General features: G+C 41.2%; 1 protein-coding gene across 1 annotated transcript in view; it reads right to left on the bottom strand.

Annotated features, from left to right (window-relative positions):
• The window catches only part of LOC123999941 (PDZ and LIM domain protein 4-like), a 68,161-nt gene extending 61,977 nt beyond the window's left edge, over nt 1-6,184 (bottom strand). The window contains exon 1 of the mRNA XM_046305988.1: nt 5,900-6,184. Coding sequence (XP_046161944.1) covers nt 5,900-5,992 — 93 coding nt within the window. The 5' untranslated portion in view covers nt 5,993-6,184. The remainder of the gene's footprint in view (nt 1-5,899) is intronic.
• Nucleotides 6,185-14,665: the final 8,481 nt, after the last annotated feature.

Raw genomic sequence — 14,665 nt, 5'->3', positions numbered from 1 at the left:
TAGACAATCTGGACCCTCTCTTTCTAAAATTATCTGCTGAAATTGTTGCAACCCCTATTACTAGACTGTTCAACCTCTCTTTCATATCGTCTGAGATCCTCAAAGATTGGAAAGCTGCCGCGGTCATCCCCATCTTCAAAGGGGAGACAGTCTAGGCTCAAACGGCTACAGACTTATATCTATCCTACCTTGCCTTTCTAAGGTCTTCGAAAGCAAAGTTAACAGATCACTGACCATTTCGAATCCCACCGTACCTTCTCCGCTATGCAATCTGGTTTCCGAGTTGGTCGTGGGTGCACCTCAGCCACGCTCAAGGTCCTAAATGATATCATAACCACCATCGATAAGAGACAATACTGTGCAGCTGTATTCATCAACCTGGCCAAGGCTTTCGACTCTGTCAACCACCACATTCTTATCGGCAAACTCAGCAGCCTTGGTTTCTCAAATGACTGCCTTGCCTGGTTCACCAACTGCTTCTCAGACAGAGTTCAATGTATCAAATCGAAGGGCCTGTAAACTCTCCTTCCAGACTCACATTAAGCATCTCCAATCCAAGCTTAAATCTAGAATCAGCTTCCTATTTTGCAACAATGCATGCTTCACTCATGCTGCCAAACATACCCTCGTAAAACTGTCTATCCTACCGATCCTTGACTTCGGTGATGTCATTTACAAAATAGCCTCCAACACTCTACTCAGCAAATTAGATGCAGTCCATCACAGTGCCATCCGTTTTGTCACCAAAGCCCCATATACTACCCACCACTGCGACTTGTATGCTCTCGTTGTCTGGCCCTCGCTTCATATTCGTCGCCAAACCCACTAGCTCCAGGTCATCTATAAGTCTTTGCTAGGTAAAGCCCCACCTTATCTCCGCTCACTGGTCAACATTGCAGCACCCACCCGTAGAACGCTCTCCAGCAGGTAAATGTCACTGGTCACCCTCAAAGCCAATTTTTCCTTTGGCCACTTTTCCTTCCAGTTCTCTGCTGCCAATGACTGGAACGAATTGCAAAAATCACTGAAGCGGGAGACTCATATCTCCCATTTAAGCATCAGCTGTCAGAGCAGTTCACAGCTCAACGCAGTTCTCTGCTACCAATGACTGGAACTAACTGCAAAAACTCTTACCACCCTCACTAGCTTTTAGCACCAGCTGTCAGAGCAGCTCACAGATCACTGCACCTGTACATAGCTCATCTGTAAATAGCCCAACCAACTACCTCATCCCCATACTGTTAATTTTTATTTATTTATTTTTGCTCCCCAGTATTTCTACTTCTACTACATCTATCACTCCAGTGTTTAATTGCTAAATTGTAATTATTTTGCCACTATGGCCTATTTATTGCCTTACCTCCCTTACCTCCCTCACCTTTTTTTATTCAGTGTGTAACTCTGTGTTGTTGTTTGTGTCGCACTGCTTTGCTTTATCTTGGCCAGGACGCATTTGTAAATGAGAACTTGTTCTCAACTGGCCTACCTTTTTAAATAAAGTTGAAATAAAAATCTAATAAAAGCACAGATCACATAACTAGACGTTAGCTGGACGTGATCCCAACCCTGCCATCAGTGTAGAAGAAGAAAGTGAAAGCTGCAAAAGGGAACCCGGGCTCATGCGTGGAAAAGTGAGCTCTAATGGCCGTTGTCATGAAAGCCTAGTAGGCCTCTGGGCGGAGGCAGTAGGCCTCTGGGCAGAGGCAGTAGGCCTACAATGCTGGCATATACCTTGTTACAACAGCTTAAGTATATAACATGATTGACACAACCGTAATAATCATCATGAAATGACCTTGGAAGTGTCGTAAGTGCAAGCCAACATAATACATTATTTTACATTAACCTGTTTAACTGCAATGATATTGATAGTTGATCATAGTCCTGACTTGTTATAGTTGCAAATACCATGCAGGTACACCAGGGGAATTAAAACCAGGCAGATTTATTTTGTAAGACTTCTGTTTCCCCACATTTATTGATGAATTAATTCCCCAACATGAAAATGTATCCCCATTCCCCAATCAAATATCTTAATCGTAACAACAAAAAAATCCAATCTGGCAACCCTCATAAAATCCGACATAGCACTAGTATCCCAAAGTATTAAGCAAAAACAAGAATGGAAAAGAGCATTGGCATTAATAATCAAAAATAGAAATGTAAAGCTACTATATTATATGTATTTCAGTGACAACCTGGTTGATTAACAATATTGGGTTGTAAACACGCGTGTTTGTTAATATAAATACGTGTGGGACACAAACAAAGAACACCATTGCCCATAATGCGTTGCTCCAAAAACTTTCAAAAGATTATTTCCGAAGTTTGCCCCCTTAATTTTTCAAATGAAGTCACACATAAAGTATGTATTTTTCTACGAATTAAGTCACACAAAACGCACAAGAATGCACAAAATCTGCAGAAATACTTTTCGTACATATTTGCAAGAATTGAGTACGAGATTGTGTTGCAACAACAGGTGTCCCTGTGCGCACACACACACACACAAAGTTCCCTCCTGGCAACTTCAGACTGCAGGCGTACACTCAAAATGGACATTATACACGATGAGCACATCCAAATGAAGAAACTCTCTTGGCACTGTCACTGACCGTGAAGAGACCTGAGACTGAGCCCCTGTCAGTCTGCCCTCCATATTCGCTGCATAGTTCTGCTGCGTAGCCTCAACAAATACCTTGCATAGCCTACAGTAGCTTAAAAAGTCTAACAGCTAGGTCTATATGACGAGAGGCACGTTCAGAATAGGGGGGGAACAAAACATCTGTGTGTAAAAGAAACTAAGGACCTTATCCATGGTGCTTTATTAACAGTATTCCCCCCTGGCAACTATCCTTCTAACGACTGTAGGTTAATTATCTTATGATCCTGGAGACCAGGAGCTATGAGTGAGTACATGTCCGATGTCGAGCTGCCCTCCAAATTTTCTACAACACCGCTATTTTGCAGCCCATTATAATCCAAGATTAAACCTACAGCCGTCCACTAGATTGAGTACCCATAACCCGTAGACTAAGAGTAGGTTAACGTGGGCAAGTGAAAGTAAATTCGACTATAGCATATCGGCATTATAGGCCTGTCGGCCTATCCAACAGCTGCGAGAGGAGAGAAGCAGGGATTTTAAGTGTCTGGAAGGAGAGGCAACTCATGGATCACTCCTACAAAGCAGCATATAGACGCCGTTTAAATATATTCATGGGTGGATTCTCCCATTCTTGAAATAATCATTGATCTAAATATACAGTATATATTAGATCAATGATGAGCAATGATCATAGTCTAATCACTGGTCCGACATGACTTGGTTGGTAGCCTAGCGTAATATCTCCTTTCACACATCTATCGGTGATGTCTTCAAGGATGGGACGAATGAAGGATGCACAGGTTATCTCAAAACAGGGGCATAGTCTCCATTATAGGCTTGCATTTGTCTCAACTATACCGCAAGCTTAGGCTACTTGATCATCATATAGAGGCTATTGTCAACTCTAGACCTATAACAGGCTATGATAATGGACCGTAAAATTGCTGTCTCATACGTGGCTATGGCTATGCAGGCTGCAAGGTGTCTTCCATCACAATGGTTCGGGGGTAGCCCGAGAGCCAGACAGGGACTCACAATTCTTCTCGATGCAATCTGTGCATTCGGCTACATTAACAAGATAATAAACCTAGACCTATGAGGCTACTTCACTGGAAATGTACATAAAAGACCATGCCATTTTGCACAGATTTGTAACTTAACCTTTCGTTTCAACATAATAGGCTAGGCCTAGCTGTTAGACTCTCTATGCAAAGTGTTGGTATAGGCACAGGGGATTAAGGATAACGTTGTAGCGAATTTGAAGGGCAGCCTGCAGGGACCGATGCACACAACTCCATGTGTTCCCAGTCAGTGACAGTAAGAAGAGAGTAAACTCCATTTGGTGGCCGGACCACGGCCGTTAGAATGGCATAGCATTACTTTGGGGATATCTGGTGTGTGTGTGTGTGTGTGTGTGTGTGTGTGTGTGTGTGTGTGTGTGTGTGTGTGTGTGTGTGTGTGTGTGTGTGTGTGTGTGTGTGTGTGTGTGTGTGTGTGTGTGTGTGTGTGTGTGTGTGTGTGTGTGTGTGTGTGTGTGTGTGTGTGTGTGTGTGTGTAACTTCGCCTCCAAGGACCACATTAATTTACCACTTTATTGTATAGTGTAGGCAAGGCTAATCTCCCCCCAAACTGAAGTGGTAGCATCCAAATGAACCATATACTTAGAAAGCATCCGTTTCCCCAGCCACACCAAAAAAAAATATATATTTTTACAAACGATTCAAAATTAAATTGAAAACGATTAAAATCTCAATTTTACAGTGTAGGAAAATTTGAATTTTAAAACAGTTTTACATTATTAAATTTAAACATGTGGATCAGAAAATGGAGAACTTGAGAAATGTAAACTAATATTCTATTATTCAATTTGAAGGAGTGCATTAGATCATTAGACTGGTAAGCATTACGTGGATCCCCATCTGTATACATTTTGGTATTATTCCATGGCAAATAGCCATCTGAATTCACAATTAGGGTAGTAGACGGTAACTAGCCCCCTGGGGTAACTGCCCCCCTGTAATTCATACCATAGGATTTCCCAAAATTACTGGTCTTGCTTAACAGAAAATGTCCTCTGTGTCATCACAACCTTTGGAGATATTTCAACAAAACAATTTTGTGATAAGTTGATCAAATTTTTTGCAGATATATTCCAATGAGGTTAGATTTATAACTTGTTTTTAATATACAAGAAGCAAAGCTTTAACACACACACACACACACACACACACACACACACACACACACACACACACACACACACACACACACACACACACACACACACACACACACACACACACACACACACACACCCCAACTAGCCCCTGTTTATAACTGTAATTTAGAAAATGACTAGCCCAGTTAGCGCTAGTTTATGCTAACTTGCTAGCTAGCAACTTCACTAGCAGTAAATGCTAGCCAGCTAGCTAGTTAGCATAATATGCTAGGAGTACTAGCTAGCAATCTTATTTCCAGATCGTCTGAGGTCAAATACATTAAAAAAGATAACACAACTTAATTTCAGTTGTAAATGTTTCCATTAGTGACGGATAGCTTTACAGTTAATACAACTTTATAGCCTTTTAACTATTTTACAAAGTATTTTATGTCATATAGCTAGATAGCTACCTACATTTTTAAGAGAGAGCTTTTCAATTGGCATCTCTCCCCCTGTTTTCAGTCTCAAGTGGGGACTGGATACAGTGTGAGCAGTGTAGAATGTGGGCTCATGAGTTGTGCTCCAATTTTACTAGGGATAGCTTTACTTGTGACCTACAGGTACAAATTACAATCGTGCAATAGCAGAGCATAAGAGAGTTGCCACATCAATGTAACACTGAGTTAAGTTATTGTTATTAAATGTTATATTCCAATGTCATTTAATGGTATTATTTATATTCCATTCTAATGATTTACCCCTGTAGAAGATTATGGCATAGGGTTTCACACAAGTGTGTTAAAATCCATTTAATCAGTTTTACTTAGAAATTCTATTTTTTTATGCCCCTTTTCTAAAACAACATTTCATGAAAAAACAAAGAAAGTGTAAACTGTAGCCATCTATTTCCCTTTATAGTTTATTTGCCTAACCACATACCAATTTTTTTCCAAACGTTGCTTTTTTTGTGTCAGCAATTAGACATTGTTCTTAGGTGGGGCTAGTTACCCCCTAGTACCCTATGCGGTGGTGCCAAATTAGGCTAGATGAAAGACATTAGCCCAAACGCATTATGAGGGTAAAGCAATCCTATTTCGACATGAGAATAAATACATGGGAATACATTTACATACCCTCGAAATAGTTAACGGTGTACTGAAGTCCCTTCCACCGACCAGTCGAAAACCCCACGGTGAGGGTCCATTCAATGTCACGGTGTGGGGCATTGCTGATCTATAAAAATAATATCCGTAAGAACTGGGCGATGAACTGGGCGAAATAACTAGGTCCACTACCTAGGAGCTGCTTGGCAACACTGTCTGTCGCAAAACTTTCTTCCCTACTTGATTCAACCTTAAATAATGATGTCGTCTCTGACGTGTGATGGGGATTTGCGCTATGAAGACGCTTGACTGCCCGCCTCGTACAGACTGAATGGGAGGGACGTGAGTGCAACGAAACGCTTGCCTGACGACTCACCCTGAATTTAATTCCGCTGCTCCGTCGATCATTACAAAGAAACGTCAGTTGACCGGAGTGATGTGGATGTGTAGCCAGGCAAACGCGGCTCTATGGAAACAAGTCCACTCTTTATGGGTTGAGGATGACAGACACTCTAGTCCAGAAGTACCAACTGTATTTTTTTTAACTAAAGAAAAGTAAATGTTTGGGATGGCTACTATAAAACAGTTCCCAGGGTCCAGTTGTGTGTGTGTGTGTGTGTGTGTGTGTGTGTGTGTGTGTGTGTGTGTGTGTGTGTGTGTGTGTGTGTGTGTGTGTGTGTGTGTGTGTGTGTGTGTGTGTGTGTGTGTGTGTGTGTGTGTGTGTGTGTGTGTGTGTGTGTGTGTGTGTGTGTGTGTGTGTGTGTGTGTGTGTGTGTGTGTGTGAGAGAGAGATTGTGGGACAGTATTATTTGTTCAAAACACCACCATCACCATTACTCAGACTACGGAGAAAAAATCCATTGTGGACTATAACCTATCCAGATAAAGCAACTGAACAATAGATGGAACTGAAAAATGATCATGTCAGCAGCTGAGATTGATTGAAAAAAATGACAATGTGGATACATTCAAAAACACACCATGTCAATTTATTATGGGATCATCTGGTCTCTTCCCTCATTTCCTCAGGCAATTATACAGTGACTCACAGAGTATGATTTCTGTGTGTGAGTCTATGACCTCATAGACATTCCAGCATGGCTAGGCTAGCCCTGTCTCCGAACAAAACAGACATGGGAAGTGAAGATGAGTCTCAGTGTATAGTGGTGAATACTATTGAGTCAGAGTGAGTCAGAGGGAAACATATCTATACCTGCCTCAGAGTAGCCTGACTGATGTAACTGATGTCTAATGATAACATTTGGAATGGTATTGGACAGTGTGTGTGTGTGTGCCTGTGTGTGTACGTACGTGTGTGCATGCTTGCGTGCGTGAGTTTGTCTGTGATCACAACCGTTGGCAGCATTTTGCTGTTCTGTCTCTTTTCTCAATCAAATATGATTCAATGGGTTTGAAAGGTATACACACTGATTAAAAGGAATGCGATTGTCAATGAGAGCCTCTCCAACCAGTGATATTTGAAGTGTCCTACATACTAAGGAGCCATATTACACTTGTAAGAGACTGAGATGAGTCATTTTTGTTGCAACCTGAGCTGTTCAGCTCTATCGCAATGCCAGTGCCTGGAGAATCTGTGTCAATGCAAGTGTTGCACAAACTATTGGTCAACAGCCTTTCTGTTTCTAAACAATATATGTAAATTATGCCCATTCTTCAGTTGAATGTCTCAACACCCCCAGTTTAAGGATTTGTCTATGGCCTGCAGATGTACAATAGGTAACATTTTCGGTAAAGTAAAAAATCGAAGGTTTGTCTTTGTGTCTCAGCTTATTTGAGAGATGTATGTCGCCAGCGTTGCGGATGCTTCGTGGTACAGTATGAGACAGTACTACAGACAGTGAGAACAATGGTGGCACTGCAAATTCACTGTCTAAAGGTCCCATAGGGAAATTAAAACATTTATGGAAATGATGCAGTTTAATTCATGTGGTTAGAAAATGCTGAGTGGAACATTAGAAACAGATGTAATGGTTTGACAACCACAGAGCCAAATTATGTCTAGTTAACCTCAGTTTATAGAGTAGGTCTATACAATGTGCCCGTCAGCCACGACTCATCAGGAGAGTGAGTTATGGTGAGAGTGACAATGAATAGGAATGCGATGATGGTAAAGATGAAAATGAACTATTTGCAGCTTTTCCCTGCCTGCTGATGGTCAATTTACTTTGCAATCCATCACTGTATTTGAAGAGTTTCATTCCAAAATGCTATATATCAGTTTTCAGAAATATTGGTAAATGAGCTTTTGTATTGTTTAAAGACATTATGAAAGATGTGTGTGTTTTTTCACTATCTAATCATGGCATGGGGTTGATCAATGACAAGACATGTATTTGCTTCAAACCTATCACTTCCCACTGGGAACACACTGGTTAAATCAATGTTGTTTCCACATAATTTCAACTAAATAATAAAGGACATGATTTAGGACATCAATATTATATATATATTTTTTTACAATAATATGAAATCTGTTTGTAAAATATTAACATTTGACATTTTAGTCATTTAGCAGATGATCTTATCCAGAGTGACTTACAGTAAGTGCATTTATCTTAAGATAGCTAGGGTGAGACAGTGCATTCGGGAAAGTATTCAGACCTCTTAACTTTTCCACATTTTGTTATGTTACCGCCTTTTTCTAAAAAGTATTAAATCATTTTTATCCCTCATCAATCTAAACACAATACCCCATAATGACAAAGCCAAAACAGGTTTTTAGAAAATGTCGCTAATTTATACATAGAAATACTTCATTTATATAAGTGTTCAGACCCTTTGCTATGAGATTTACAATTGAGCTCTTGTGCATTCTGTTTTCACTGATCATCCTTGAGATGTTTCTACAACTTGATTGGAGTCCACCTGTGGTAAATTTAATTGATTAGACATGATTTGGCAAGGCACATACCTGTCTATATAAGGTCCCTCAGTTGACAGTGCATGTCAGCGCAAACACCAAGCCATGAGGTCAAAGGAATTGTCGTAGAGCTCCGAGACAGTATTGTGGTGAGGCCTAGATGTGGGGAATGGTACCAAAACATTTCTACTGTAATGTTCGCTGTCTTCCTCTAATGAGGAGTAAGATAGATCGGACCAGTTTGCAGCGTGGTAAGTGTCCATACTTTAATAAGAAAAACTGAACACTACAAAATACAAAACAAACAACGTGAAACATACAAACCAGTCCCGTGTGGCACAAACACAGAAAATAAACACCCACAACTCAAAAGTGAAACCCAGGCTACCTAAGTATGATTCTCAATCAGGGACAACGATTGACAGCTGCCTCTGATTGAGAACCATACCAGGCCGAACACAGAAATCCCAAATGATAGAAAAACGAACATAGACAACACACCCAACTCACGCTCTGACCATACTAAAACAAAGATATAATAACAGAACTAAGGTCAAAACGTGACATCTACAACATTGAAGGTCTCCAAAAACAGATTGGCCTCCATCATTCTTATTTGGAAAATGTCTGGAACCACCAAGACTCTTCCTAGAGCTGGCTGCCCAGCCAAACTGAGCAATCAGGGGAGAAGGGCCTTGGTCAGGAAGGTGACCAAGAACCTGATAGTCACTCTGACAGAGCTTTAGAGTTCCTCTGTGGAGATGGGAGAAGACTTCCAGAAGTACAACCATCTCTGCAGAACTCTACCAATCAGGCATCTATTGTAGTGTGGCCAGGCGGAAGCCACTCCTCAGTAAAAGGCACATGTCAGCCCACTTGGAGTTTGCCAAAAGGCACCTAAAGACTCTCAGGCCATGAGAAACAAGATTCTCTGAAACCAAGAATGAACTCTTCAGCCTGAATGCCAAGCATCACGTCTGCAGGAAACATGGTACCCTCCCTACGGTGAAGCATGGTGGTGGCAGCATCATGTGGTGGCGATGTTTTTCAGCAGCAATGACTGAGAGACTAGTCAAAATCGAGAGAAAGCTGAAAGGAGCAAAGTACAGAAAGATCCTTGATGAAAACCAGCTCCAGAGCGCTCAGGACCTCATACTAGGATGAAAGTTCACCTTCCAACAGAACAATGACCCTAAGCACACAGCCAAGATAACACAGGAGTGGTTTCGGGAAAAGTCTCTGAATGTCCTTTAGTGGACCAACTAGAGTTTGGACTAGATCCAACCTGACAGAGCTTGAGAGCATCTGCAGAGAAGAATGGGAGAAACTCCCCAAATACAGGTCAAGCTCTATCTAAGAAGACTCAAGGCTGTAATCGCTGCCATAGGTGCTTCAACAAAGTACTGAGTAAAGGGTCTGAATACTCATGTAAATGTAGTATTTCCGTTTTTTAATTTAAATACATTTGCAAAGAAAATTCTAAAAAACAGTTTTTACTTTGTCATTATGGGCAATTATGTGTATATTGATGAGGTTAAAAAATATTTCAATCAATTTTAGAATAAAGTTGTAACGTTACAAAATTTGGGGTCTGAATACTGCACTGTACCTGTCAAATATACAGCATAACATTCCATTCCAGCTAAAGAATGTATATATATATATATATATATATATATATATTACACACACACTTGAAGGTACCCATAAGCAATCATTTTTGAGAAAAAAAACACAAATGTGAAACATTATGGATATAGCATTTTGGAAATAAACTCTTCATATCTAATCAAACAGTTGTGTTTTTCATTCACCCATACACACACCTGGTGTTCCAGTTGAATGTTGAATGTGGCGCTTAGTTAAGGTTCCCGGAACAATAAACAGGTGTGAGTGGATCTCTGAGCATGCACATTAATGTTTTATTTAATCAAATGGAAGTAAGAGCAAGGTCATGCATCAATGTGTTTGTTTTAACCCGAGGATCAGGCATCACTGTAAACACTACACACACACACTAGTTATACACAAACTAGTTATACATGCATAGTAAGATACACTACTTGAATAGTATACTAAAGAGTTCATTTGAACCCTGTGCTCTGATAACCTCTGTCTTGGCTTCAGCTGCATCTCTCCCGGGTCACCATATAAATGTTTAATGACACCAAGCCTTCTCATTACCTCCCGCTTGTGGATGCTTCAAATAAACCCTTGTTAGTGATGGAGGGAGAACCATATAGACGAGACTAGACTTGGCTATGATGCAGGTTCTGGCTAACACACACACACATGCACGCACGCATACATATACCACCCCCGGTGTTGGATTCTCACTGCTTTGTTTTTCCCTCAAAACCATACAACTGAGTGCCACTGATGCCAGCTCTCTCCCTCGCTCGTCAACGGTGGCCATCTTGAATGAGTAATCCAAACAGATTGTGTAGCAGCTGGTGGTCAAAGAGCTGTGGTTAATCATTTGATTAACAAACACCACAGTAGGTCATTCATTGGATTGGGACTTGTATAATGTCCACTGACATCTCAGATAGAGGGGTGAGGACAGGAGAGGAAATTATGTCATTATTATCTTTGCTAATCAGGTCAATTTTAGAGGTAGGTCAAACAGTAGTTTTCATAAACAAACAGACACAGTATGTATGCTGATTTAGCTTCCATTACGTGTACACAAAGCTTGTTAGGTAACACTTGTTTAATCCAGTGAACCTGACATTACAAATACATGATACACTGCACCAAATGGAAAATTAGGAGTAGGCCTAAGTAACATTACTGTAAACCAACAAAGCATTTTACAATTACACCAATTAGCAGGCAGTGGGATTAAGTACAGTAAACATTCTAAATCTCATAATAAGCATTAACAATCAGTGGTTAAACATTAATAAGGCATAGCTTAAAGGCCCAATGCAGCTGTTTTTATATCAATATCAAACCATTTCTGGGTAACAGTTTAGTACCTTACTGGGATTGTTTTTAAATTAAAATGAACTAAAATAATTTGTTAGCCAAAAGCAATTTCTCAAAAAATAACTTTTCTAGGACTGTCTGGGTGTGGCCTGAGTGGGGAGGTGAAAACAGAAAACTTGCTGTTATCTGCAGAGAAGTTTGGAACTCTCTTTCTTATTGGTCTATTAACTAATTTACCGCCTGGTGATGTCACCAGACAGGCTAAAATTCCATCCCACCAAAACATGGTGAAATTTCAGGCGGTCTATTCAAACAACTCTTATACTAAATCAAATCAAATTGTATTAGCCACATGCGCCGAATCCAACACGTGTAGACCTTACAGTGAAATGCTTACCCTAACCAGCAGTGCAGTTTTAAAAAATACGGATAAGAATAAGAGATAAAAGTAACAAGTAATTAAAGAGCAGCAGTAAAAAAATAATAATATATTATCATAATTTTCACAATTTTACAGTATTATTCCAACCTCATAATGTGGAAATACACAGATTATTAGGTGCACCCCCCCGTTCACGAAAATGTTTCGCTCCTACAGAGAGTGAGTCACGTGGCCATGGCTTGCTATGTAAAGTAAACAGACAGGCATCGAGGCATTCAGTTACTGTTTGATTGGACGTTAGAATGGGCAAAACGAGTGACATAAACTACTTTAAATGTGATATGATCATTGGTGCCAGGTGCGCTGGTTCCAGTATCGCAGAACCTGGGCTTTTCACACACAACAGTGTCTAGGGTTTACAGAGAATGGTGCATCAAACAAAAAACATCCAGTCAGCGGCAGTCCTGTGGGAAAAACAGCTTTTTGATGAGAGGTCAAAGGAGAATGTCAAGAATCCTGCAAGCAGGCCACAAACACGCCCCAGTGGGCACATAATCACCAACACTGGACAATTGAGGAGTGGAAAAACATTGCCTGGTCCGATGAATGTCGGTTCCTGTTGCGTTATACTGATGGCAGAGTCAGAATTTGGTGTAAGCAGCATAAACCCATGGCCCCATCCTGCCTTGTGTCAACGGTACAGTCTGGTAGCCATGATGTAATGCTGTGGGGAATGTTTTCCTGGCACACGTTAGGTCCCTTGATACCAATTGAGCAACGTTTCCATGCCCTGAAAAATTCAGGCTGTTCTGGAGGCAAAGGGGTCTGACCAAGTACTAGTTGGGTGTGCCTAATAAACTGGGTGTACCTAATAAACTATAAAACACGGGAAATCATGTTTCTGACTGCAGTGGGTCTTTAAATATGGTGTGAACTTTTATCAAGTATTGTATGTAAAGCAACAAACAAATGACATACATATTTTAGTTTGACTGTGACAGTGTAGGGGAAAGCTCTAAAGGAAGGACAGTAACCAGACAATTCATCTCGAACAAGTCCTTTCAAACTGCCAGACACAAAATGGACTCCTAAAGACCAAACAACATTATCTTTGACAAGTCACAGTACAGAAACAGGTGTTCAAATCAAATCAAAAATCACATTTTATTTGTCACATACACATGGTTAGCAGATGTTAATGCGAGTGTAGCGAAATGCTTGTGCTTCTAGTTCCGACAATGCAGTAATAACCAACAAGTAATCTAGCTAACAATTCCAAAACTACTACCTTATAGACACAAGTGTAAGGGGATAAAGAATATGTACATAAAGATATATGAATGGGTGATGATACAGAGCAGCATAGGCAAGATACAGTAGATGGTATTGAGTGCAGTATATACATATGAGATGAGTATGTAAACAAAGTGGCATAGTTAAAGTGGCGAGTGATACATGTATTAGATAAAGATGCAGTAGATGATATAGAGTACAGTATATACATATTACATATGAGATTAATAATGTAGGGTATGTAAACATTATATTAGGTAGCATTGTTTAAAGTGGCTAGTGATATATTTTACATAATTTCCCATCAATTCCCATTATTAAAGTGGCTGGAGTTGAGTCAGTGTGTTGGCAGCAGCCACTCAATGTTAGTGGTGGCTGTTTAACAGTCTGATGGACTTGAGATAGAAGCTGTTTTTCTCTCGGTCCCAGCTTTGATGCACCTGTACTGACCTCGCCTTCTGGATGATAGCGGGGTGAACAGGCAGTGGCTCGGGTGGTTGTTGTCCTTGATGATCTTTATGGCCTTCCTGTGACATTGGGTGGTGTAGGTGTCCTGGAGGGCAGGTAGTTTGCCCCCGGTGATGCGTTGTGCAGACCTCACTACCCTCTGGAGAGCCTTACGGTTTTGGTGCGGAGCAGTTGCCGTACCAGGCGGTGATACAGCCCGACAGGATGCTCTCGATTGTGCATCTGTAGAAGTTTGTGAGTGCTTTTGGTGACAAGCCGAATTTCTTCAGCCTCCTGAGGTTGAAGAGGCGCTGCTGCGCCTTCTTCACGATGCGGTCTGTGTGGATGGACCAATTCAGTTTGTCTGTGATGTGTACGCCGAGGAACTTAAAACTTACTACCCTCTCCACTACTGTTCCATCAATGTGGATAGGGGGGTGTTCCCTCTGCTGTTTCCTGAAGTCCACAATCATCTCCTTAGTTTTGTTGACGTTGAGTGTGAGGTTATTTTCCTGACACCACACTCCGAGGGCCCTCACCTCCTCCCTGTAGGCCGTCTCGTCGATGTTGGTAATCAAGCCTACCACTGTTGTGTCGTCCGCAAACTTGATGATTGAGTTGGAGGCGTGCGTGGCCACGCAGTCGTGGGTGAACAGGGAGTACAGTAGAGGGCTCAGAACGCACCCTTGTGGGGCCCTAGTGTTGAGGAACAGCGGGGTGGAAATGTTGTTGCCTACCCTCACCACCTGGGGGCGGCCCGTCAGGAAGTCCAGTACCCAGTTGCACAGGGCGGGGTCGAGACCCAGGGTCTCGAGCTTGATGACGAGCTTGGAGGGCACTATGGTGTTAAATGCCGAGCTGT

Source organism: Oncorhynchus gorbuscha, linkage group LG16 (assembly GCF_021184085.1).
Source record: "Oncorhynchus gorbuscha isolate QuinsamMale2020 ecotype Even-year linkage group LG16, OgorEven_v1.0, whole genome shotgun sequence".
Classification (NCBI taxonomy): domain Eukaryota; kingdom Metazoa; phylum Chordata; class Actinopteri; order Salmoniformes; family Salmonidae; genus Oncorhynchus; species Oncorhynchus gorbuscha.
Note: the sequence above shows the minus strand (reverse complement) of the source record. Positions and strands in the feature narration are given on the sequence as shown.